Source organism: Siphateles boraxobius, unplaced genomic scaffold (genome assembly GCF_051911475.1).
Source record: "Siphateles boraxobius isolate OS27281-9 unplaced genomic scaffold, OSU_SipBor_1 3, whole genome shotgun sequence".
NCBI lineage: Eukaryota > Metazoa > Chordata > Actinopteri > Cypriniformes > Leuciscidae > Siphateles > Siphateles boraxobius.
This window is the reverse complement of record NW_027508919.1, coordinates 15,311,389-15,336,500: the sequence shown is the minus strand read 5'-3', so window position 1 is coordinate 15,336,500 and position 25,112 is coordinate 15,311,389. Positions and strand designations below refer to the sequence as shown.

General features: G+C 41.5%; 1 protein-coding gene across 2 annotated transcripts in view; it reads right to left on the bottom strand.

The window, feature by feature from the left end:
* rnf130 (ring finger protein 130) overlaps nt 1–25,112 on the bottom strand; it is a 56,180-nt gene that overhangs the window by 7,075 nt on the left and 23,993 nt on the right. For both annotated transcript variants that reach the window (XM_077247937.1, XM_077247936.1), the window contains exons 4-6: nt 15,626–15,876; nt 14,031–14,102; nt 9,915–9,997 (exon numbers count right to left, since the gene is read on the bottom strand). In XM_077247937.1, the coding sequence (XP_077104052.1) occupies nt 9,915–9,997; nt 14,031–14,102; nt 15,626–15,876 (406 nt within the window). The remainder of the gene's footprint in view (nt 1–9,914; nt 9,998–14,030; nt 14,103–15,625; nt 15,877–25,112) is intronic.

The window sequence follows — 25,112 nt, the reverse complement described above, 5'->3', positions numbered from 1 at the left end:
TAACAAATACATTTTATAAATATAAAAGTTTGGGGTCAGTGCAAAAATATTAAGCAGGACAACTGTTTTTAAACACTGACAATAGTAATAAATGTTTCTTGAGTACCAAATCAGTGTATTAGAATGATTTCTGAAGGATCACGGACACTGAAGATTGGAGTAATGATGCTGAAAATTAGGCTTTGGCATCACAGGAATAAATGACATTTTAAAATGCATTCAAATAGAAAACTGTATAGTCCCAACCGGAATAAAGGCACGTTCCTCAGCCACAAGTTGTTTCGAAAAAGATTTCCGAACAGAACTACTGGGCAGGAGAGATAGTGGAATACAGCAGCAGCAATACATTTAAGAGGGGTTTCTAAGAATATCAAATAATGCTAAGTGCGTCTTACATACTGTAACTAACGGGTGCTGAGACGACCCATGCATCTGAAATTATTCTGCTGCAACAAAGTGACGTGCAAACAAACTCCAACAAAGCTTTATTTTCTTGGATGGAGAACATGCAAACAAGGGTCAAATGAATTAATAATGAGGGTGCTTACAACACAAATTATACTAAAGATAAAGAGAAGCATGCCATCAAACTACGACAGACCAGTTCTATATGTCTGGGCCCAATCTGTATGTACTGTATTCTTTCACAGTTACCATATCACATGGATGTTTATACCATTTACTTGCATATGCAGTCAGACAGATCCATGAAGTAAAGGGCACACCCCTAAGAAAGTTACAGAGAAATAGCGAAGCTAATGCACTGGGACGTAAATTGAATGGCCTAGGCTAGGTCAAGTGTACTGCCATTACTTGTGCTATGAGTTATTGATTGTGGCTGGAGATGCTTATGCTTAAGAGAGCAGAGACACTCACATTAAGAAGGAATAAGATAAGATGGTAACTTATGCTCAGAAGTCTCTTATGCTCACCAAGGCTGCAATTATTTGATCAAAAATACAGTAAAAACTGTAGTATTGTAAAATATTATTACAATATAACATTGTTCCTATGATGGTAAAGCTGGATTTTTAGTATCAGTACTCCAGTCTCCAGAATTCTTTGATGTATATTTTTAGAATACATTTGAATTATATTTGAATATAATTATTTTGTAATATTATAATGTCTCTACAGTAAGAATATCGAATATGATAAATATCCAACATACATATTGCAATCAATGATTATGATGTTTCGCTGGGAGTCCCATGAAATCAAATACGAGTTTCTGTTTTTCTTTCCTGTGTTGACATATCTAGTATAGAAATAGGAAGTTAGGGGCAGGACATACTATTATTATTTTTTTTTTTATAGCCAATAGGCTTTTGTTTATATATTTTGCCACCTTTTGGGAGTGTGTTAGCTTATACATGACCTGAAAGCCAACCGAAATGGACAAAGTTTGATTTAATTGAGTCTTCAATGCTTGTAAGACCTACATGTTCATCCAACCCTTCCTCATTATGACTAAGAGTCTGAGACTGGTTTGTAGCTGGGTGTCAGCAGCTGTTTGAGGCAGTACAGGCTGCAGCTCATGAGTGTGTTATTTGATCTGACTGGAGTGAAGCAGTGATTCAGCCGTACGCAGAGAACAATGCAATAAAGCAAGCTCTGGATTAGCACTTCATTGCTGCTGTGCAGTTGTAGAGACAGAAAGTGGGAGAGAAAGAGATAATAATGATAGAGTGAGTGGGTGTGGAATGGATTTCATAGAGAGATGACTGATGCTACTGTAGAAAGTCAGTCATACATGTTTGGAACCATTAGTAAAGAAACTATCCTTTGAAGTACAGTATCAAACACAAAAGGAAATATGAGCTGAATGTCCAAGTTATTTCATAAAACAGACAGCAAAAAGTAATTTAGGTCTGTACCAACATCAGGGTGAGTAAATTATAACAAAATCTTAAACTGAAATGATCTCCTTAAAGGGATAGTTCACCCAAAAATGAAAATTCTGTCAGTATTTACTCACCCTCATGTTGTTCCAACCCCGTAAGACCTTCGTTCATCTTCGGAACACAAATAAAGATATTTTTGATGAAATCTGAGAGCTGGATCACTCCTCCACACAAGTCCATAGGCTTCTTCAGGGATTGAAACTTGCCAGCCCCCAAAAGTTATGTAAAAGATTGTTAAAATAGTCCAAGTGACTACAGTGGCTCAATCTTAAGTTTATCAAGCGACGAGAATACTTGTTTTGCGCAAAAACAAACAAAAACGATACTCGGTTACTAACGTAACCTCGGTTCTCTCTAGAGAGGGAACGAGTATTGCGTAAGTTTAGCTTACGCTACGGGAAAGATTCATCTTCTCGAGATACTGAAGCCAAAAAATTATCCTTAATTTTGTATACCTTGTCAACGCAGTGCAGCAGCTAGCAGACCTAGAGCAGGCCATCTCGCGTGCTCATTGGCTGCCCTGCGGGCAACTGCTGCAGCCTACCAGTGAGCCCGGCGTGACGTCACGCCCAATGAAGGGCGCCCGCGCCTTTATAGCGTCACAGCCCGCCAGATAGGCGTGGCTTAGGGTATAAAATAGGGGCTGTAGGCTGAATTCTCTGGTTTTTTGACGACTGAAGCGAAGTCGCTCGTGGCGCGAGCACAGCCGTTTACGCAATACTCGTTCCCTCTCTAGAGAGAACCGAGGTTACGTTAGTAACCGAGTATCGTTCTCTTACGAGAGGTTCTCTCGTATTGCGTAAGTTTAGCTTACGCTACGGGAACACTTTGTCAACGCCGTGCGCGCCAAGCATCCACATAAGACCCCGAGCTTGAGGGGAACCCCATAAGTGGAAAAAATAAGGTGGCCAGTCACGCGGGCCATCACTTGTACATAAGCACACATAGGGAATACAGAGCAGCGCGCCGGTCTGTATAGTCATATGGCACATACCCTGTTTAGTGCAGCTCAACCAGGAGAGCTGAGTCATGAAAGTGATCTGAGCAGGAGATCTGGGCAGAATACACCTCTTTCTCAGACTGACAACAGTTTAGCCTGCAAGGCAGGAACTTCTAGGTTATAAAACCTGACAAAGGTAGACGGGGAGCTCCAGCCCGCCGCTACACATATGTCATGGATAGAAATTCCACTGGACCATGCCCACGACGAGGCCACGCCTCTCGTGGAATGAGCCCTGTTGCCCAGAGAGCATTGCAGACCTTTTGACGCGTAAGCTGCCGCTATAGCGTCCACTATCCATCTGGACAGGCTCTGTTTCGAGGAGGCGAGCCCCTTGGCGCGCCCACCAAACGAAACGAAAAGCTGTTCCGAACGCCTGAAGGAGGCGGAGCGCGTAATGTAAAATCTCAGCGCTCTGACAGGGCAGAGGAGATTCACATCACTTTCGCTGTCAGATGCTGGGAGAGCTGACAGCGAAATAACTTGCGCTCTGAATGGAGTGCCCATCACTTTAGGGACATAACCATGTCTAGGTCTGAGGATGACTTTAGAGTCATTTGGTCCGAACTCAAGACACGACGCGCTCAGAGACAGCGCGTGCAGATCCCCTACACGTTTTACTGACGACAGTGCAGTGAGAAAAACGGTTTTTAGTGATAGATATTTCAACCCCACGGAGTCTAGTGGTTCAAATGGAAAAGCTTTCAGGGCCTCGAGGACCAATGAAAGATCCCACATGGGAACCGACGGCGGGCGCGGCGGATTTATCCTTCTAGCTCCTCTAAGGAAGCGGATGACCAACTCATGTCTTCCCAGTGACTGGCCGTGCGTCGATTCCGTGAACGCTGCCACGGCCGCCACGTATACTTTGAGCGTGGATGGGGACCTTCCCTTATCCAACAGCTCTTGTAGGAAGGTGAGCAGCTGCGCCACCCCTGATGTCCGCGGGTCCAGACCTCTGTCGGTGCACCATCTAGAGAACACAGACCATTTAGACGCGTAGAGCCTTCTCGTGGAAGGGGCTCTAGACTGCGTGATCGTGTTCCTCACTCCTTCTGGCAGGGCAACGAGTACCCGTTGATCAACCATGCACGCAGAGACCAGCGCTCTGGGTGGGGATGCCAGATCGTGCCGCGAGCCTGAGAGAGGAGATCTGCCCTCACCGGAATCGGCCACGGAGCTGTATGTGACAGCCGTGCCAGTTCCGGGAACCAAGTCTGATTCTCCCAACGCGGGGTTATGAGGAGCACCGAGTGGCGCGTTTCCCTGATCCTCTTGATCACCTGTGGCAACAGAGAGACCGGAGGGAAAGCATATAGCGGGAGGCTGGGCCAAACCTGGGCCAGCGCGTCCTCGTCCTTCGAGAAGAACGTCGGGCATTGAGCGTTGTCTTTTGACGCAAACAGGTTGACTTCCGCTCTGCCGAATAGGCGCCACAGTTTCTGGACCGTTTGGGGGTGCAGGGACCATTCCCCTGGGGGAACATTGTCCCTGGACAGTTTGTCTGGGCCGTCGTTCAAATGGCCAGGCACATGCGCCGCCCTCAGCGAGCGCAGGTTCATCTGTGACCAAATAAGGAGGCGTTCCATCAGATTGCAGAGATTTCTGGATCTGACCCCGCCCTGACGGTTTACATAGGATACCACAGATGTGTTGTCCGAGCGGACAAGAACATGCTGGTCCTGTATGAACGGGAGGAAGCACTTCAGCGCGTTCTCGACCGCTATCATTTCCAGACAGTTTATGTGAAAACCCTTCTCCTGGTCTGACCACTGGCCAAAGGCCGGTCTGCCCTCGAACAGCGCGCCCCAACCCGAGTTGGACGCGTCTGTCGAGATGACCTTCAGATAAGAGATGGTTCCCATGATTACTCCCTGTTGGTACCAGTCGGCCACTAACCAGGGCTGCAGAGCTGTTATGCAGGTCTGAGTCACTCTGATTTTCTGACCGCCAGACACCCAGGCTCGGCGAGGCGCGCGAGCGTTCAACCAGCGTTGGAGCGGGCGCATGCGCAGTAGGCCCAGCTGGAGCAACGCTGCAGCTGATGCCATACAGCCCAACATCCTTTGAAATGTTTTCAAAGGGAGAAAGCTGCCCTTCTGGAAAGATGCGGCTAGGTGGCGAACACGGGGCGCGCGCTGTGTCGATAAACGAGCCGTCATGGTCACCGAGTCCAGTTCTATTCCTAAAAAGGAAATTGACTGGCTGGGCAGTAATGAGCTCTTGGTCCAGTTGACCGTGAGACCCAAGCTTTCCAGATGACTGAGAAGCACTGCTCTGTGAGATAGTAGTTCTGTCTCTGACTGTGCCAATATCAGCCAATCGTCCAGATAGTTCATTATGCGCAGCCCGTGACTTCTCAGGGGGGCGTGCGCCGCGTCCATGCACTTTGTAAATGTACGGGGTGCCAGGGACAGGCCGAACGGCAGGACGGTGTATTGATATGCCTGACCGTCGAAGGCGAATCTCAAAAATTGCCTGTGACGGGGTACTATCTGAATCTGAAAATAGGCATCCTTCAGATCTAGAGAAATAAACCAGTCCCTCGGGCGAACGTGCGCGAGGATTTTCCTGGTCGTAAGCATTTTGAACGGTCTTTTTGCAAGCACTTTGTTCAAATATCTCAAATCTAGAATAGGTCTGAAGGCTCCGTCCTTCTTGGGTACGAGAAAATATCGGCTGTAAAAACCTGACTCGCTCAGAGAAGGCGGTACCTTTTCTATAGCCCCTTTGCACAGCAGCTTTGCTATTTCTGCGTGAAGTAGGTGTGCTACTTCCGCATTCACTATCGTCGCGGTCCGGGCTTGAAAGCGCGGGGGACGGCGAATGAATTGAAGTGTATAGCCCTGCTTTATTGTGCTCAACACCCATTCTGAAATCCCTGGGATAGTTTCCCACGCAACTATGTGAGCCGCTAGGGGGCGAATGGCCGCCATTTGCGGGCTTGTGAAACTGAACCGGAGCTGAGAGCGTGGCGCGTGCGCTCTCGGTTCTGGGCAATGGCCGCTCGCTGACAGCCGAAACTGGCTGACTTATGTGAGATGTCCCGATCATAAGGGATGGGGAACCTACTTTTACCACACTTTGACGCGCGAGCAGCGCTCTGGGCGGAAGAGCTCTCTGTAAGCGTGAGCGCGCGCACGCGGGCACGAGACTTACAACTGTATATGACGCCTCGATCATAATAGATGGGGAGCGCTTTATTAACGCCCTGTGTTTTCTGATAACACTGAAACGCGCAGGCGGGGCCCGGGGGGAGGTTTGTGTTAGCAAGCGTGAGCGCTCTCTGGCGGGCACGAGACTTACGTTCATAACCTGCTTCTTTGATCGTGTAACAGAGCGGGCAGATAGTGGGCACAGACCTGTGGACACATTTCTTACATTCAACACTCGAGCGGCTTTTCTGCGCTTTATGAGAGTGTGCTCTGTGAGTGACACGGGATTTGGGGTGCTTATGTGTAGGGGTGAACACTGGGGCGTGGGCACATTCACTACACTTAAAACACTGACGGCGTGAGCCGGACCAGACATTATACTCTTTTCGAGATTTCTCTAGTTCGCCGTGAAAACGGCGTTTGTGTGCAGGCGAGAGGGTGAATAAACCGGCTCGTTGGCTGCTAGTTGAACCGCTGCAGTAGCCTGTTCGAAGGGGACTGACAGGGAAATGAACTTTGACGGCGGTCCGGCCGCAGCGGGACACGCGCGTCTTTTCTCTCTCGCTGTTAGGAGGGCTTCGCGTGCTCGGACTTCAGCGTGATTCTTTGCCGAGGCCCTCTTGGGGGCGGCGGTCTGTGACGGCTGTCTGAGCGCGATCTAGGGCGGCCGCCCTGACGTCGCTGCGAAGGCTGAGGCTGAGGCTGTGCTGGACGCTGGGTGCTGGTTCGCACAGGAGGCTGGCTTTGTCTCTCGCGAGAGCGGCCTGTGGCAGAACTCGAGCGTCGCGGCAGGAAGAGGTTCATGGCCTGCGTGGTCTTTTGTACCACAGAGAAGCGGTCAACAATCCCGTTCACCGCTGGGCCGAAAAGACCAGTGGGGGAAAGCGGCGCGTTCAGAAAGGTGGCTCGCTCAGTTTCCCTCATATCCGAAAGCGTTAACCAGAGGTGCCTCTCCGTCACGGTCAACGCGGCCATGGCTCGTCCGATGGCTTGGGCTGCGGCTTTGGTGGCGCGGTGAAAGAGATCCGTCGCGCTTCTCAAATCCGTAACCGCAGCTGGGTCCCGGCCCTTCTCATCCCATTCACGGAGGAGGTCGGCTTGCAGGATCTGAAGCACAGCCATCGAGTGTAGAGCAAACGCGGCCTGGCCGGAGGCGGCATAAGCGCGGCCGATCAAGGCGGAAGTGGCTCTGCAGGCTTTAGACGGGAGGGCTGACCGTGACCGTCATCTCGCGGAGGGCGGGCAAAGGTGCGCTGCGACCGCCTCTTCCACAGGGGGAATCGCTGTGTACCCTTTCTCGGCGGCGCCGTCCACTCGGGAGAGCGACGCGGAGGCCTGTGACTGAAGTCTAGCAGAAAATGGTGTATTCCATGACTTCGTCAGCTCCGCATGAAGTTCCGGCAGGAATGGAGCGGGCCTAGTTTCTGAAACTGCGCGGCGGCGACTTTGAAGGAAGCAGCCGTCGAGCCTGTTCGGCGCGGGTTCCTTCGGCAGCGACCACTCGAGCCCGAGACGGTCAACAGCTTGCGTCAGCAGGCGCATAAGTTCCGTGTCAGCTCCAGCGCGGGTACGGGTGGATTCCTGGATTGACGAGGAGGCGGAGTGAAGCGACCATTCCTCGCTGTCTGATGCCAGGATAGAGCAGCAGTCTCTTGTGACGTGTCCCTCGGACTCATCCTCCGAAGCGACGGCAGTGAGGCTCGCAAGCGGCAGCTGCGCGTCGGTGAGGAGAGGTGGGGAAGGCGAGAGTGAGGCTCGAGGGAGGTTCTCCGGCGAGCGCGTCGCTGTGGCCACCGGTTCCGGCTGTCTCAGGGAACGGCGCTTCTTTCTGCGCGGTCCCACAGGGGGCGGAGTGACTGCTGCGGTGTTGAAAGCTTCGAGTCGAGCCCGCAGGGTCGACAGCGGAAGCTCCTCACAGAGCTCGCAGCCCCCGGACCCGAGGGCGAGCTCTGCGTGTTCCAGGCCCAGGCAGAGAGCGCAGATCAGGTGGCGGTCTCCGGCGCTGAGCGGGGCTTTACACGAGCCACAGGAAGTGCGAGGCATCTTTAAAAAGACGCTCGCTGCTCTTTTAGAATAATAGCAAGAAAGGATACGTCGCCGGATAGCGTAGCTCGCACGGATGGCTGAAGGTGGCGAAGACGGCCGGCTTCCTCAGCGCTGTCCTAGGCTGGCTGTTCGCTGTTCGACGGCGGCGGTGGCTTCTCTCAAAACCAGCGATGCGAAAAGCTCGCCGAAGAGTCGAAAAATCCGAGAATTCAGCCTACAGCCCCTATTTTATACGCTAAGCCACGCCTATCTGGCGGGCTGTGACGCTATAAAGGCGCGAGCGCCCTTCATTGGGCGTGACGTCACGCCGGGCTCACTGGTAGGCTGCAGCAGTTGCCCGCAGGGCAGCCAATGAGCACGCGAGATGGCCTGCTCTAGGTCTGCTAGCTGCTGCACTGCGTTGACAAGGTATACAAAATTAAGGATAATTTTTTGGCTTCAGTATCTCGAGAAGATGAATCTTTCCCGTAGCGTAAGCTAAACTTACGCAATACGAGAGAACCTCTCGTAAGAGAACTATTTCAACTATTCATTTCCTTCTCTTTGGGCCTCTAGTCAGTTAACTTAGTGTAATAGCGTAGAGCTATGTCACACGTAGGCTCACTATTGGCCGACGCTGGTCATGTGGGTGATGCGTGTGACGTACAACAACAGAAGCTTACGCTATTACACTAGTGAACTGAGTCGAGGCCCACAGAGAAGGATTGAATATTATAGGATCTATTTTTAGGATCTATATTATAGGATCTATTTTAACAATGTCTTTAACAACTTTTCGAGGCTGGCAAGTTCAATCCCTGAAGAAGCCTATGGACTAGTATGGAGGAGTGATCCAGCTCTCAGATTTCATCAAAAATATCTTAATTCGTGTTCCGAAGATGAAGGAAGGTCTTACGGGGTTGGAACAACATGAGGGTGAGTAAATACTGACAGAATTTTCATTTTTGGGTGAACTATCCCTTTAAAAGAAAGCACCTCATTAACTAAAACAGTGGCAACGACATGTCTGCCAAAAAGAGGAAGAAATGAAAAAACAGCAATAGTGAAAAAACTAGTGATTTACTGCATGTTGCAGTTATAACCTGTGAACAAGTACAGTATGTGTGTTTGTTGTAAGGTGCTCCACAAAATTTGCAGTCAGAATTTTAGCTGTGTGACTGGGTCATACTCAGGAGATGGTGTCTGAAACTGTAGGAAAGGGCATGCTCGTGTATTTGTGTGTGCATACTGCATGTCCCATCCCTTTTATACAGTGTGCATACATTATATGTATCTGCTTGTAAGTATAAATGCGTGTCTGTGTTTGTGTGTTGGATGCCTAGAGGTCACTGGAAGCTGAGCTGCTAAAAATAAGCAGAGTGGGTCTGACAGGGGCACTGTGATTCACAGCCACAGCAGTGCCATATTTCCTCAACAAAATCACATCTCACAACAGCAAGTGATCCCTGATCTCCCTCTCCCTCCAAATGTCATTTGACCATTATTCAAAGTCTGGGGTCTTAACCAAATTGCACTGGGTAATGCAAAGGGATTTTGGCAGCAGACAACTTAAGCTAAGTTCTTAAGAAGACAGAAATATCTTCATCTACACCATAACAAGGGAAGTTTCCTAAGCAAATTCTGAATTCAAACTACTACTACTACTACTACTACTACTACTACTACTATTAATACTACTACTACTATTAATACTACTACTACTATAATTATTATCCATTAACAAAAAAACGAAAGAAACATCATGTACCTAGACTTTTGTGGAGATTATAATGCCCTTATTACAAAAAGCAAAACTAAACACACACTTACTTGCAAGGTAGGATGCGGACCACATCGTTTAGCTGATAACCTTCAATGCACACCGCACAATGATTAAAATCTGGTTCTGTTTCCTGAAAAACATGAACAAGCCAAATAATAAAGATGAGCTTTTTCAGAAGTCAAAATGTAGCTAAAAATGAAATTGTCAACATTAGAAGTAAAATTAGGACACTCCTGTAAGATACAATAGGGCAGCTTTAGGATCATTTGCCAGTCAAACAAGAAAGAGTAAATGTCAAAAGGCAGAAACTGATGATAATGATTAGAAGATAAAATGCAATAAATGACCACTGACAACACTAAAAGAGACACATTCTAAACTAATCAATTTCGAGTATTATATTTTTTTTAATTTTATTTTTCAAATAGTTTTGTGGGCTGCATTTGTTACCAATGCTACTTAGCACAATGTTCTGCTACACGTCACTTGGTGGATGTGAACTTTGGGTCCTGTTCCCTCCCTACTATTTATACTTAAGCATCACTGGCCCATTATTATTAAATATGCATGCTGGCCTTATGACATGTATTTATGAGAAATGGGTATAAAGTGTGAAATTCTTTTTAACTCTTGGCAATCTGCTTTGAGTACTTGCATTTCACTCTATATTGATCTGATCTCTTGCCATCCTCCTTGCGTTCATCTCACCCAGCTATTCTCAAGCTCATCATTTAAGGTTTACATAATACTTTCATATGGTAGAGAGTGAAACTAAACTAAATTCTTCAAACAGATTAAATTAAAAAGTCCAACTACAGCAATATGTACAGTTACAATAGCAATATATATATAATGTATATTTAGTACATTCCGAGTGCAATACTGTATACAACAGGGCATACTGCACATAAAAATCTCTTTCTTAACTTCTGGAAGTCCAATCAAACAATAAGTCAAGGCACAAAAAAAGAGCAGACACTGGTTGGTTGTCACTCGCTGAATGAATGATGAAGTGGTCATGTGCTGTACATTTTGGCAAATGAAGTAGGCCATCTGGGTATTCCATGAACACCGTAGATTTGCATACCCTGCATCGTACACATACTGAATACTCCATATGAGGTTTGATAGCATGCCATTCTGAACATTCCGACTGTATTTTGTGTTAAATAATTTCCTAACACAGATCCAAAAAAAAACAGGAATATAAATAGAGTAAAATCAGAAAGTAGTGTGGAAAACATTTCATCAGTGTAGTTCTAGAAACTCGTGTCAACTTCCAGAGAAAACTATGAGAAGCTGTAACAGTGTATACATCTAGTTATTGTAGGATGAGTGAGCAGGAGGTCGTTCAGCAGATTTAGTAGATACAATGTCAAAGATAATGTATTTCTCTGGCTCCACTTTCAGCCCATCTGTCATTTGACTGACCTGTGAGGTCAGTCTGAAGCCGATCTTGACATTACTGAGGAAACATTGCCTACTTGTAGGAGTGACTAGTGATCTGTATTTCTACAAACTGACTTAAAAAATAAAATATTAAGCTAAGTTTTATAACCCTTTAGTATCAATTAAGAAAAGCCAGATTATGACAAAATGATCAGTATAGTGATGTTTGTGTATCTGCTTATTATTTTATTTTAGCGATGAACAGTGTAGTTATCATTAACAAACAAAAAACTAATAATTTTTTTTCATTAATTTAAATAAAATAAAATATAAGAATTAGCTAAAAAAACTTAAGCTTAAAAAAGATCTTAATTAATTTTTTTTTTTTTAAAGTCCACTTCGCAACTAATGGAAAATGTAAGATGAATTACTCAAATTTGGGGATGTCCCAAGCCGGTCTCAAGGATTGTATAGGGGCCAATTAAGTGTGTTTTTAACTGATCAGGATTGGCGATCCTAAGTGTTGTATGTAGGTCACTCAGGTGTAATGCAGTAGGTGGCAGGAAACGCATGTTCGAGCTTCTGTCTGACAGACTGCCATTCTGACACCGTGACCTTCATGCTTTCTAATCTTTTCTCCACTTTTTTTCTTTTTGTTGCAATTGTTCTGCTTATTGTACATATAAAATACAAGAAGTTTATATCAGTAGTCCCATATTCCTAATTCACAATAACCATTTACTATAGTAATTGTTAAGGTGGAATTACTCTGTAGTGATAGATGCCCTGAGGAACTCTCTGCATGGCCCTGCATACATTGAATTGATTTGAATAACTTTAATGTGCTTGAAGTGTGCACCAAGCATTAGGTAAATACAAGTATTAGATTGCGACTTGGTATCGGCAGATCCTCAATATTCAATGACTCGGATCGGTCATTCAATGACTAACATTCTAATATCCTGAGCCTAAACTAAACTATAACCTAACTATCCTAAACTAAATAACTAATAAAAATGACAAAAGCAAATAAAGTTATTAAAAGGTAAACTAAACATCTCAAAATAAAGAGCTAATTCAAAATATTAATAAATACTTCTATAATATATAAATAATACTCTATTATTATCTAATAATAATTGTATTTATCAGTATATCAATAAATTAATTCCATTATTTTTTTAAGGCAATTAACAGCTCTGTGTATAGTGCTAAAATAACTGCTTGTATGGTATTCTTACTCTATAAATCGCAAATTCCTGTAAGATTTAGTATTATGAAGTACACCAAACATCAGTAACATATTCAAATACTATTTAGATATTATCCTCATAGTATAAATATACCTCTAGTAGCAAGCAACGCATCACTCAGCCAGCTAACTCGACCTCCCTGGGCATGGAGCCATTTAGAAAGTGACAAAAATCCTTCTAGGTTTTATATCACACTCTGCCTTGTTCTTACTGGAAGCACCATCTCTACTCTAGATGCTATTTCCGTCACCTGGCAGTGTCATGTCTACTCTGCATGGTCAAGGTCATGTTGTGGTGAGTGGTGTTCGGTTTCTAATGGGCCCCTCTTAGTGCGAGAGTCATCGACTGTGGTCCTGCTGGTCCCTGCAGAGGGACTTGGCCAATACTCAAGAGGCCGAGAGGCTTCGGACAAAAGCAGTGAACCTGTAAAGATGCTTCATCACTGGAAAAATTTGTTATAACTGATCGAAAATGTTTATGTGATCAAAAAGGAAAAAGTAGAGAGAGAGGTAGAGGAAGACAGACAGACGTTCTCTCACTCAATCTCTACTGAGCATGACCTCTCAGATAAAAGGTTTCAATATCTTGCAGCACTTCTCCAATCCACTGATGTTTTATTCATAGCTGATGTGAGCTGACCTTGACTGGGCTATGATATGCACTGACTGGCATGGCTCCACCCCTTCTCCAAACCGAACAGCTGTGAAGTCTCACGACCCTGCCTCGCTCACCTGACAGTCATTCACCTTTACACAGGTCAATGTCTCTCTTTGGACTGTGGTACAATCAGCAAGATTACTTGCGGAGATGAACCGAACCCGTCTACCACCAATATTATACGGCCAATTATTGATTAAATTAAGAGCAATCAATCATGAATATAAAAGAACCAATACTATAAACCAAAGGTTTATGACAAATTATATTATGTATGCGCTGATGCATTTACTGTGCTTTAGTTTTTGTTATCCCTAGTCACATTATTACAAAAAAGCAGTCCTGTTTGTTTGGATGTAAACTGAAACATGGATTTGAACGGTTTAACCTGTTCTGAGTTTGCCTTTTCTGATGTAATAATAGTGATCAGATGCATATCATCATCCAGCAATTTCCAGGCGCCGTGTTCTGTTTATGCTCTTCGGACATCTGCTTTTAAACAGCATGCACTCTGGACTGTAATGTATGGGTTGTTGCTAGACCGCAAGACTGGTGGGAGAAACTTGGATTTAATGTAAATGAGGCTGTAACTACTTTTATTTTTCAGGAATTCATTTTGTTGTCGAATAGAGCTGTAAATAACCAAGATGTGTGCGTAAAGAATGTGACTAAGCACTCGGAAGAAGAGTGGCAACCATATTTAGCTGCAGCGTGTACGTGTCCAGTGAGTCCTTTTTATGGAGTATGGAGATGCATTATGAATGGAGAATTACACAAACCGTTCCATAACACGAAACAGTTCCATAACAGACATGGACATGAGCCTGAGAAAAATAAACAAGCAATGACATCAAAAGACCTCACCTTGTCCCCTCTTTTTACTGTCCTGGTAGTCAGCTTGCTAATGGCCTTCTTGGCAGCATCTCCCAGCCGTCGCTATGGTAACAAAGGACGAGAGGATAGAGTAAGTCACACCATTTTAGATTCGCAGCTTGATTTAATGAAACAGGAAATTAAAAGGACTAAAAAGAGTTAGAGAATAAAAGACTCCAGAACAGCAGAAAAAAAAATTACATGTCAGATTTTGATAAACAAGGTAGGGGTAAATAATAATGAGGAGAAAGCATTAGCGATTTTAATTGTGATAAAAGCAACATATCTGAGTGTCTATCAGGATTGTATTAAGCAAGGCAGAGTTAGCGAAAGGCATGCCAGAGACGACCATAAATAAAAGACTAAGTGAAGCCTGTGATGGGCAGTTCATTGTCTGTGTGTGTTTATAAGTGTATGTTCTGAGATGTCCTCGGTCTTCATTCTGCCAGTTTATTGCTAAATAAACAGCTCAGTGATTTACTGCCGACAGTTTACAGAAAACGCCAAAGGACCAATCGGGGCCCAAAGGATTAGCGCCAACTAAACCGTTTGACCGTGTGCTATATATGCAAGAGCCTCAAAATGTTCTCACAAATACAGATACAAACAAACCTCTTAAAATTGACTCATGAGGATGGTCTTCACAAGAACGGTTCATAAAATGGCCAAATTATGTTTTAATTAAAGTTAAAAATTGCCAAAGGGGTTATGGTCAGTCTGCGCTAATTATAATGTAATTTATTCCTGTGATGGTGTCACATGATCCTTCAGAACTCATTCTAATATGCTAATTAGGGCGAAAAGGAACATTTCTTCTTATTATCAATGTTGAAAACAGCTGTTCTGTTTAATATTCTAATAACTATCATAAGTCAGCTTAATATACAACAAAACCATGTTTACATTAGATTTTGAAATTGTCTTGTATTTTTTACATCATATAATTTACAGATGTATTTACAAGACATTTGCACAGTGAATAAGCAATAACAGGTGTGCAGAGCAAAACCAGGGTACTGGGAATAAACCTACATGTGCCGTTCAGGTTTTGCTGAAACTTTTTCCTTTTCCCTATATTACCAATGCAGTTTAAGTAACCATACACATTGCCAAGTTATTAAGAATAATCTGCATGAGGTCTTGCATATAAATGCACTGTTTTTACTTAAATCCTCTACAGTATAAACAATACATTTTATATTGTAATTTGTATTGTGTACAGATGTCTTTGCATTTATTTGAAATCTAGCTGGTGACTAAGAAATTCAGATTTTACATATTTCAACTTTATAAAAAAAAAGAAGAAAAAAAATACCAGCAGCTGTTATTACCACCTTATTATAGCCTGTTTATGTCAGTTGTAAATTCAGAGGTCTGGTAAAAGCGAAAGGGCAGTGAGACTTAACTACAGTTGAGAAATAAAGTCAATGAGTGTCTCACACAAAGTTCTTGAAGGTCAGATAAGCCTGTTAAATATCAGGAAGGTCTTTGAAAGAAATATCTGGCAAGGTTTTAGCTGCAAGCTTGAGGGAGCGACTGGGTTTGTGTGCGTTTTGTTCAAAATAACTGTGTGTGTTGTTTAAGACCTGACTGCGGTCCCTTGCGCTGGTGTCTCTGATCTTCTGGATGAAGTAGAATATTAGCCAAGCAGACGAGATAATCATCAGTACAATGAAGGAGATGGAGACGAACACCAAGGAGCCGCGGTTGATGTTCTTAGGCAGCCCTCGTGACCCCACCATCACGGAGACCAACACAGTCTGGTTCTTATCCAGGAATCCCAGAATGTCCTTTCCAAAGGACTCAGTGATCATCACTGCCACTATGTCTCCAGTGCCTTTGGAGAAAGAACTTATATAAGAACATTTTGTCTTGGGGAAAAAAAAAAGAAAAAAAAGAAGTAGTAGTTAGGGATGTAACGATTCACTCAACTCACGATGCGATACGATTCACGATACTGGTTTCACGATACGATTTTCTCACGATTTTTTTAACAAGTGATTAATTTAAGAAATTATAAATGAAAAAGTGTCCCTTTTATTATTTCTCAGAGAAAATGCTGCACATTTCTTTTTCATTTTAAATATATTTGTCAAATAAAAAAACTACATTGAAATAAAAACAAAAAAATCCCTTCAAGGTTGTTTCAACTCAATCTTTCTGTCTGTCTGGTCAAGAGGGTGAACACTGGTACCTTTGCACACTAAGAAAAAGACTATACCATTAGTAAAATTAGTAGCCTACCACATTTAGAAGGGTTTTAATTTTGTTATAATTTGTATCATTAACCTTACACTAGCAAGAGTAAAAAAAACCCCACACATTTAGAAAAATATGCCATAACAATCAATAAATTAGATATATAAAAAAATATATATCCGTATACACATTTAGAGAAAGAGATAGTAAAATAAATACAACACCTGGTTGCCACGGAAACACTGATGCACCTTGTGATCTCCGTGGCTCTCGCACTTGTCGTATTAATGCCTTTTACATGAAAACGGAGGTGACTGGTGCTTCTCACGGTGGTGATTATTATTAGTCTACGGAAAGTCAAAATGCCGCCACACCTCCGATTTGAATGAGTCAACATCTACGCTTGCCGTCGCAATGTGTTTGACGGCGCGTGCACACGCGGCGCGAGCGGAGCAAACCGAGCGTTTTCAGTTCATTCCTATGGAAGTTGAGCTTGGCTCACACAAGCTCAAGTTCCATTAATGAAGTGAAAACACTCGCTAGCTTCGTGTGTGCTTGCTGCTATTGTGCCTCTAAAGCGTCACAACTTCACAGTAGGCTACAGTAAACGCCCCTGCTGTTTAAAACGTGTATCGCGATTCGTTTAACATTTCAACCGACTTGAATCGTCACACATTTTCATCGATTTTCAACCGGTTGCGAGTGAATCGTTACATACCTAGTAGTAGTACTACTTCTACTACTACTACTACTACTACTACTTCTACTACTACTGAGGATACAAATATACAGGGCTTCATACAAACATAACATTTTACTAGAAAGATACACAATCCATTCCAGGTTGCACCAGATGTATTTATTATTATTCTATTATCTGTTCAGAGCATATCAAAACATCTCACACAGATGCAACGATCTTTTCCAGTTCAGTGTAATGATCCTGGTCTGACCTATTAAACATTCACACAAATGGCACAGTAATCATGCCGACAGAAAATGAGGACAAACAAACAATTCGTCCCCCCCTCCCCCCTCCCACCCCCACAACCACCCCCCCCCCCCCGCTCCACTCCCAACCACAAACACACACACAATTAGACCGATCTGGAGCTTAGGCCATGCCACAGACACTGATATAATTCAGGCCCTCAGGCTTAGCAAACAGACTAAGTACAGATGAAAACCTATTGCAGACCTGCCCTAGTCAGTGATCTAATCTCACCATTTTCTGCACTTGAACTGCCCTATAACAAATGCGATGACAAATAGCATCACATAACTATTATGATGATATAATATGTTAAGGCAAATGTGACAAGACAGTATATTATTTTTCGACCATAGCAAAAATATGATTAACCCCTGATGTCACAAACTTGAAATACAAGAGATGGTTAGAGAGATTTGAGATAGACAGACTGTAGCAACATGTTTTTGAAGGAACCACATGGAGCTGTTGTTTCTTAAAGCATTATGATGAAAGCATAGTGAAACAAATCTCATAATCCTTCCTAAAAATTTGGCAGAGCGTGGCTACTTTATTACTGCTAAATATGAGAATGTATATAAAATTTTTTGATTTCTGGGTCACTTATTAAATGCAAGCAAATTTGAGATATTGACCTTAAATTGGACAATTGCATTTGGACAATGGGTCTCATTCACTAATAATTGCATGGATTATTTTGTATTTGTATGCACAGGAGAACTTACATTACTCCGACTAATTCACAACATGTTCGTATGTACACACAAATTTGTTCTTAACATCGTTCTGATGTTAGTGAATTTGGAGTATTCTCATTGAGCAGCCGCATGCACAAGACATGCACAAGTTATTTGCACAAAACTCGCCCAAACCATCACTATATAAGAGCTTTCCGCACACGCTTTCATTACAGCCTTTTTGTAACTATCGTCAAACTTGCCGCTGTTTGCAGACAAGCTCTCACTGCCAAGAGTGCCATTCTCACAATAAACACCTTTTATACAGACCTCTCATTAACCAGATGTAGACACATATATCTGCGTTATTCAGAGAAACCTCGCAGCTGAAGCTATAACACAGCTTTTCTTACTCTTAACTGTATATGAAAAAAACTATTTGAGATGAAATTTAATTGTATAATTTTATAATTTTATACATGGATTATATAGTACATTTAATGCAATATACTTCATTTACATTTAGGAGACACTTTTATCCAAAGCGACTTACATTTGAGGATTAAACCAAGCGAGTCATCGTGGAGAGGCAAAAACAACATAAGTGCTCAGAATACAAAATTCAAACATTACTCAAGAGTAGCATAAACCAGACAAGCGAAGATTTCAAGAAAAAGTTTTTTTTTCCTATGTTGAGTACAGTCATTGACGGTGAACGAATTCGGTCATCCAGTACAAAAGTACCCACCCATGTCAACTGCGAGCCCAACTTATGCTATTTATTTATGAAAAAAAAAAAATATATATATATATATATATATATATATATATATATCACAGTCAGGACAGATCACAAAAAAAAGTGAAAAATCCATACATTTATATATAAAAAGTAACTGAGTGACTGATTTGAAAAGTTAGTAATAAAATTAAAAACAAAGTATCACATTTTAGAAAAAGTGGCAGGTCTATTATTTTGCATTTACACTCCAAGACTTAGGCTAATGCACAGATAATTTGACATACATCATCATATTTGTTTCATCCATTGCTATGGTTATCACTGTCAATCGGATTCAATCATGCTTAAATACGTTTGTCAATACAGAAACTTTGCAATGTGTAGCAGCTTGAAAAACATATTATATACAGAAAGAAAGCAAAGATTGTTGCCATTACAATCACCGAAACTGTCTTCAGTTCAACGTGATATACATAAAGCTGCACTCTTGCGAAAACTCCCGTTATAATCAATGAAGCGGTCTACGCTGTACAATGAATTGCTTATTGACACCGTGTTTATACTTTGTTGGCTATAGTGAAAGGTAAAGGTATAGTGAAATTCTGCCTAACAAACACATCTGATTGGCCAGAGTTCACATGCTCAACAGATATGTCTGTGATTGGTTACAAAACTCAACACTGCAAATACACATCGTAAATAGAAACCTTTGAGGCTCTTCACAGAGCAATTACACGAAGACTCACGGGAGCGTGTTAAAGCAGACTGCTATCATTGGGTATCGGTACTGCAGAACGGCAGATATAGTCACAATAAATGATCAAATAAATCTTTGCCCAGACAAAAAATTCATTTTGGCGTCCGTCAAAATATTGTGAAAGCAGGAAAAACCCTGCAAAGGGGATCATTAAAAAAACAAATACTAATGCTGTGCGGACATTAAAACAAATAGGCTACTAATATATTCTAAAATCAAAATGTTTCAATTCAACTTTTCACTAATAAAACATGATTTAATTATTAATTGAATGTTATTTATTAAAATATTATTATTAAATTAAAAATGAAAGCAAATTTTTACTAGTGGCCGGACTTTTGGACTGACTTTTCAGTAAATCTAGAATAAAACCGCTGTTTTATAATAAACATTTGGAACAACAATCATTTAATCCGCTATTTCTATATTGTATAATACACATTTTAGTATTATATTAGCCACCCTGCTTTCTACTTATTAGTATTGGCATTGGACTTATAGCTCCATATGTGTCCAATAACAAACAATGCTTAAAGGGATGGTTCGGAGTAATTTCAACCTAGGGTCCTTTGCACAATGACCTTGAGCCAAACACCCCCCTCCAGAAGCTTTTTTCCCCTTGTTCGAACATTATTACAGTTAGAGGTTATTTAGAGATATCAGCCGAATGGCTTAGTGCAGGCGTTAATGGATCCAAGCCAAGGTTGTATCTCGTAAATTACCCCACTAATAATGCCTGGAATGTTATCAAACTTCTACAGTAGTACACATAGGTTCTGTACTCATAAAAAAAAAGGCATTGAAAAGTTTGTAAGTACATCAGGAGTTTAATTAATTAACACTTGCCTGATGGTTTATGCTACCCCTAACCCGGACGTCAAGATCACTTCCGTGATTTGAGAAAAGCCCGTAAAAGTCCTGGCAGAAATCGATGCATAAGGATGTAGTGTAGCTAAATTTTTGAACTACATAATTTTTTGAACGTTTTATAAATGCTTGTGTTTTCAAATCAACACAACAATACAAAATGTATTTTGAATATCATCCAGTTATCAATACATTTCTATGGAGTGTTAAATTCACTAGTTTTCCCTTACACTTGCGAGTTTTGCAAATGAGTTAAAAGGGCTTTTCCCAAATCACGGAAGTGATCTCGATGTCCGGGTTAGCGGTACCATAAGCCATCAGGCAAGTGTTATTTAAATAAACTCCTGATGTACTTACAAACTTTCCAATGCCATTTTTATGAGTACAGAATCTATGTGTACTACTGTAGAAGTTTGGTAACATTCCAGGCATTATTATTGGGGTAATTTACAAGATACAACCTTGGATCCATTAACGCCTGCATATAAGCCATTCGGCTGATATCTCTAAATAACCTCTAACTGTAATAATGTTCGAACAAGGGGAAAAAAGCTTCTGGAGGGGGGTGTTTGGCTCGAGGTCATTGTGCAAAGGACCCTAGGCTGAAATTACTCCAAACCATCCCTTTAATACTACTAAATACCAAAAATAAATACCCTGAAAATAATAAATGTTCACTAAATCTAGTTTATTAAGAGTTCTAGTGGATTAATATTTAACTGTAGAATACACCTTATTCCTGACGAGCTTACTGCGTTTTGAATTATAGGTGGCACTTTCGGTTTGGGGATATTCCATTCAAAAAGACTGAATCGAATCATTTCAAATCATAAGGTTGCCCTACAAATAAAGCTTATCCATCAGTTTGACTCAATGAGCTATCAGTTTTCTTTCATGTTTTATTTAAGAATAACGTAACACTTGGTATTTTAATGTGACATGTTAAGAATATCTATGGTTATTTAATTTTTTCCTTTTGCATTCCGCTAAAAAAGGTCAACATATACTGCACATTTGTGGTCTGTTGTCCTGATTTAATTTACGATATATGCCATTAATTCCCTGAATGCACAAAGAATCTCTCTTTTTTTCTCTCCAAATGCTCACTTCTCTTTTCAGGTTTGTTTTCACAGATATATACAATTTGTTATCTGTCAAAATGACTGTAATCACTTTGAAATAGTATCACGCAATGCTGAAGAAAATAATTTAAAAAAAAATGTATTAAAGGAGAACTCCAGGCAATTTTTAAGTTAATCTTGATCATTGTACCTTTGTGAGTAATGTCTATATAAAAAATAAAAAAAACGGATTGCTGCTTGCAACACGGAGCTGCGACCGCAAATGCCCAGAGCTCCCACTCGGCTAAAACGGCAGTTATGGGGGCATATACATAAAGAGTGTCTTTGTGCCTCATAACAGACACAAAATGCAATTAAAATGTCTGTCCAACATGAACAGGGCCCTTATGTGTACAAGATGCGTTTAGCAACTTAGCCATTGTTTAAATTCACCTAAATGGTGTTTTAGACGACTAGCTGTAGTCTCGCGCTGAAGTCCCGTGGGAACTCAGTTGTAGCCGGAAAAAAGTAAACAGTGTGCACGTGGGAGGAGCGTAGTGTGTGAAGAGTAATGATCGGAGTTGCTCATATTTCACAAGTGAAGAAGAAATGGTTCGTTTGTGCCGTTCCGAATTGTGACAACAGAATGCGAAAATACAAGAACTTAAATTTTCATTGTCTTCCTTTCCATGACCTCGAGATTCTGCAGTTGTGCTAGTTGTACTTCAACTTGATGTGCAAACTCCCATACAACTAGCCTACAACGCGCTAAAGATTACCGCATTTGCAGCGAACACTTTGACAAGGATGACTACACAGACACAACACAGCGGGGTCGGTTGAAGAAAAAAGCCATTCCGTGGACGAAGATGTGTGCAACCACTGTGGAGGTAATGTAAACTTTATTTATCCTTCCATTTGGGCACACACGGCTTGAGGAGAGATGTGCAGTAATATGTTTTTGTAGTCTTATTTGCAAAACTTTAATTATTTCACTAGCTTCTATGTCTTCAATTATATTTGTATATATAATATACTCCCACCTGCACACTGCTATTTACCTTTTTCTGGCTACAACTGAGTTCCCACGGGACTTCAGCGCGAGACTACAGCTAGTCGTCTAAAACACCATTTAGGTGAATTTAAACAATGGCTAAGTTGCTAAACGCATCTTGTACACATGTAAGGGCCCTGTTCATGCTGGACAGACATTTTAATTGCATTTTGTGTCTGTTATGAGGCACAAACACACGTATATGCCCCCATAACTGCCGTTTTAGCTGAGTGGGAGCTTTGGGCATTTGCGGGAACAGCTCCGTGTTGCAAGCACCAATCCGGTTAGTTTTTTTTTCTATAGACATTACTCACAAAGGTATAACGATCAAGATTAACTTAAAAATTGCCCGGAGTTCTCCTTTAAGGCAACATATGTTACATAATACAGATTACCACAGTGATATTTACCATTTGATTTTGCTGTGGAAAGATTCACAGTGTTGGGGTTATTCATGGTCTGTTGAAAGTACCTTGTTGATGCTTTTACACTTTTAAAGGGCCTTTTAATGTTCAATGGTTGAAGGGTGAGTAGAATAATGTAATGTCATTGTACACAGTTTAATATATATATATATATATATATATATATATATATATATATATATATATATTATTGGTCCATAGAGCTAGTCTTTCACTGATTGTTTACAGCTTAACGGAAGTTACACCCATAATTTGCGCAAAGCGTCATGGGGCGTAGGAATAATGTGGATAAGGCCAAAGGGTGAACAGGCATGCATTTGCTATGGAAGCAATCAAGGGTACATTATCCCTTTTGTATAAAAACGTCTGCATCTTACAGACAAATCCATGTCTTAAGAGCGTGAGAAAGGAGTCTGGATGTCACGTCAGAGAATGTCCATGTGAATGTGGCTGCTTGTGTGTGACATTATGTGCGTTATCTTGCATAAACAAATGTTTACTTATGCAGTCTACCTGTTGGTGTGATTTTGTAAAGATTTTCGAATGCATTGGTGTATGCGAGCACTTGTATGTGTGTGTAAGCATGTGAGAATAAGACGTGACTGGCATGCTGCCTGGCTCAGAAGGCAGTTTGTCAGCAGTAAAGATGATGTCTAGGGCAGGACAGGGGCAATTTGCTCTAGCAGTGACTGATAGAGAGGCTCCGATCCACTTCAAGGCCATTTTTCTCCATAAATGGCATAAACACCAACATATGTACATCATTATACATAACTTACTTCCACAGGCACAGTCTGTTAGACATGGTACTTACAGTATTATCAAACTTAATATGATAAGCTATAATAATAATATCATTATCAGATATGATGTAAATCATAATATAAATATAATGTAAAGAATGTTAATAACTTGTCCTTCATGCATGTAGAAACATTAACTTCTTAAATTAAAAAGGAGAGGAATAAAAGTGTATGTGGGCTTACATTGTAATGTGCTGTTTATTCATTATCGACTGTTCCTGCTGTAAAGGTTAAGGCATGCGAATATTGATTTTTGTTAAAAGGGAAACTCCCTCAAAGGTGGTCTTAAAGGAGTCATCAGATGCCCATTTTCCACAAGTTGGTATGATTCTTTAGGGTCTTCGTGTAAAGTTTGTAATATACTTTGATTAAAATTCCTCAATGGTTGTGTAAAACAACACCCTTTTTACCTCCTCAAAAACAGCTCTGTTCACAGCGACCCGTTTCGGTGCATGTCTCTATAAATGATAATGAGCAACTGCTCACACCACCCCTCTCTTCCATGGGGCGTGTCGACACAAGACACGTAAAGTGCTGCCAGGCAACCTTTCATTGTATGGTGGTTGTGTCCACACACTGCAAAGACACATTTATTTGCAAACACCATATAAAAGTGAAATTTGCATCCGATGACCACTTTAAGACTGACTCTGACAGTAAAGGTGATGTGATCCTTCAAACCACAGTGACCCAAAAGAGGATGTGGCATTATGCATTTTGATGCACTCTGCATGTGATTTTAAAATATTGGTTTTAGCTCATGTCACAGTCTTTTTGAACAGTACTTGAACAGATATTTAAAGGCATTTATGCTTCTGTACCAGCAATACTCAGAGGAATTAAATAACAATAATTATTTACAATAAAATGGAACTCACCACATTCACACTTTAGCTTCACGCTTCAATCTACATCACTGAAACTAAAACAAATGTATGGTTTGTATGGTCAAAACAGTCCCTGGTTATTCTTCTGTAAAACATCATAATAGAACCTGATATAAATACATATGACAACTGCATGGCTTACTATAACTAAATCTCTCCTAAGTTACTTGCTCTTAAAAAGAGTGTGTCAGTTTGCTTGCATCTTTCGTGTTGAAAACACTTCACCCACACACACACACACACACACGCACATACACAAACCCCAAACTTCCTGTAGGTACACAAGATATGTTTATCTAAATGTAGTGATCTGAATGTGTGACTGAAACCTATTTATAAATATATCGTCTTACATGTATAAAAATCAGATGCACAATTTGTCATGTAGTGCGAGAACAATGAACTCTCTTGTCGAACTCAAGTCGATGCATTGTGATTCTTTTTCAAATATCCACACAAAACTTTACATATTTATATACTACTATTGTATTTATTAATATTTTTAATTAGCTTTTATTTTTATGTTTTTAGTTTTAATTATTTTGTTATGTGCTTGTTATTTTTAGTAATTTAGTAGTTATTAGTAATTTTAGTATTTTTCAGTGCTCTG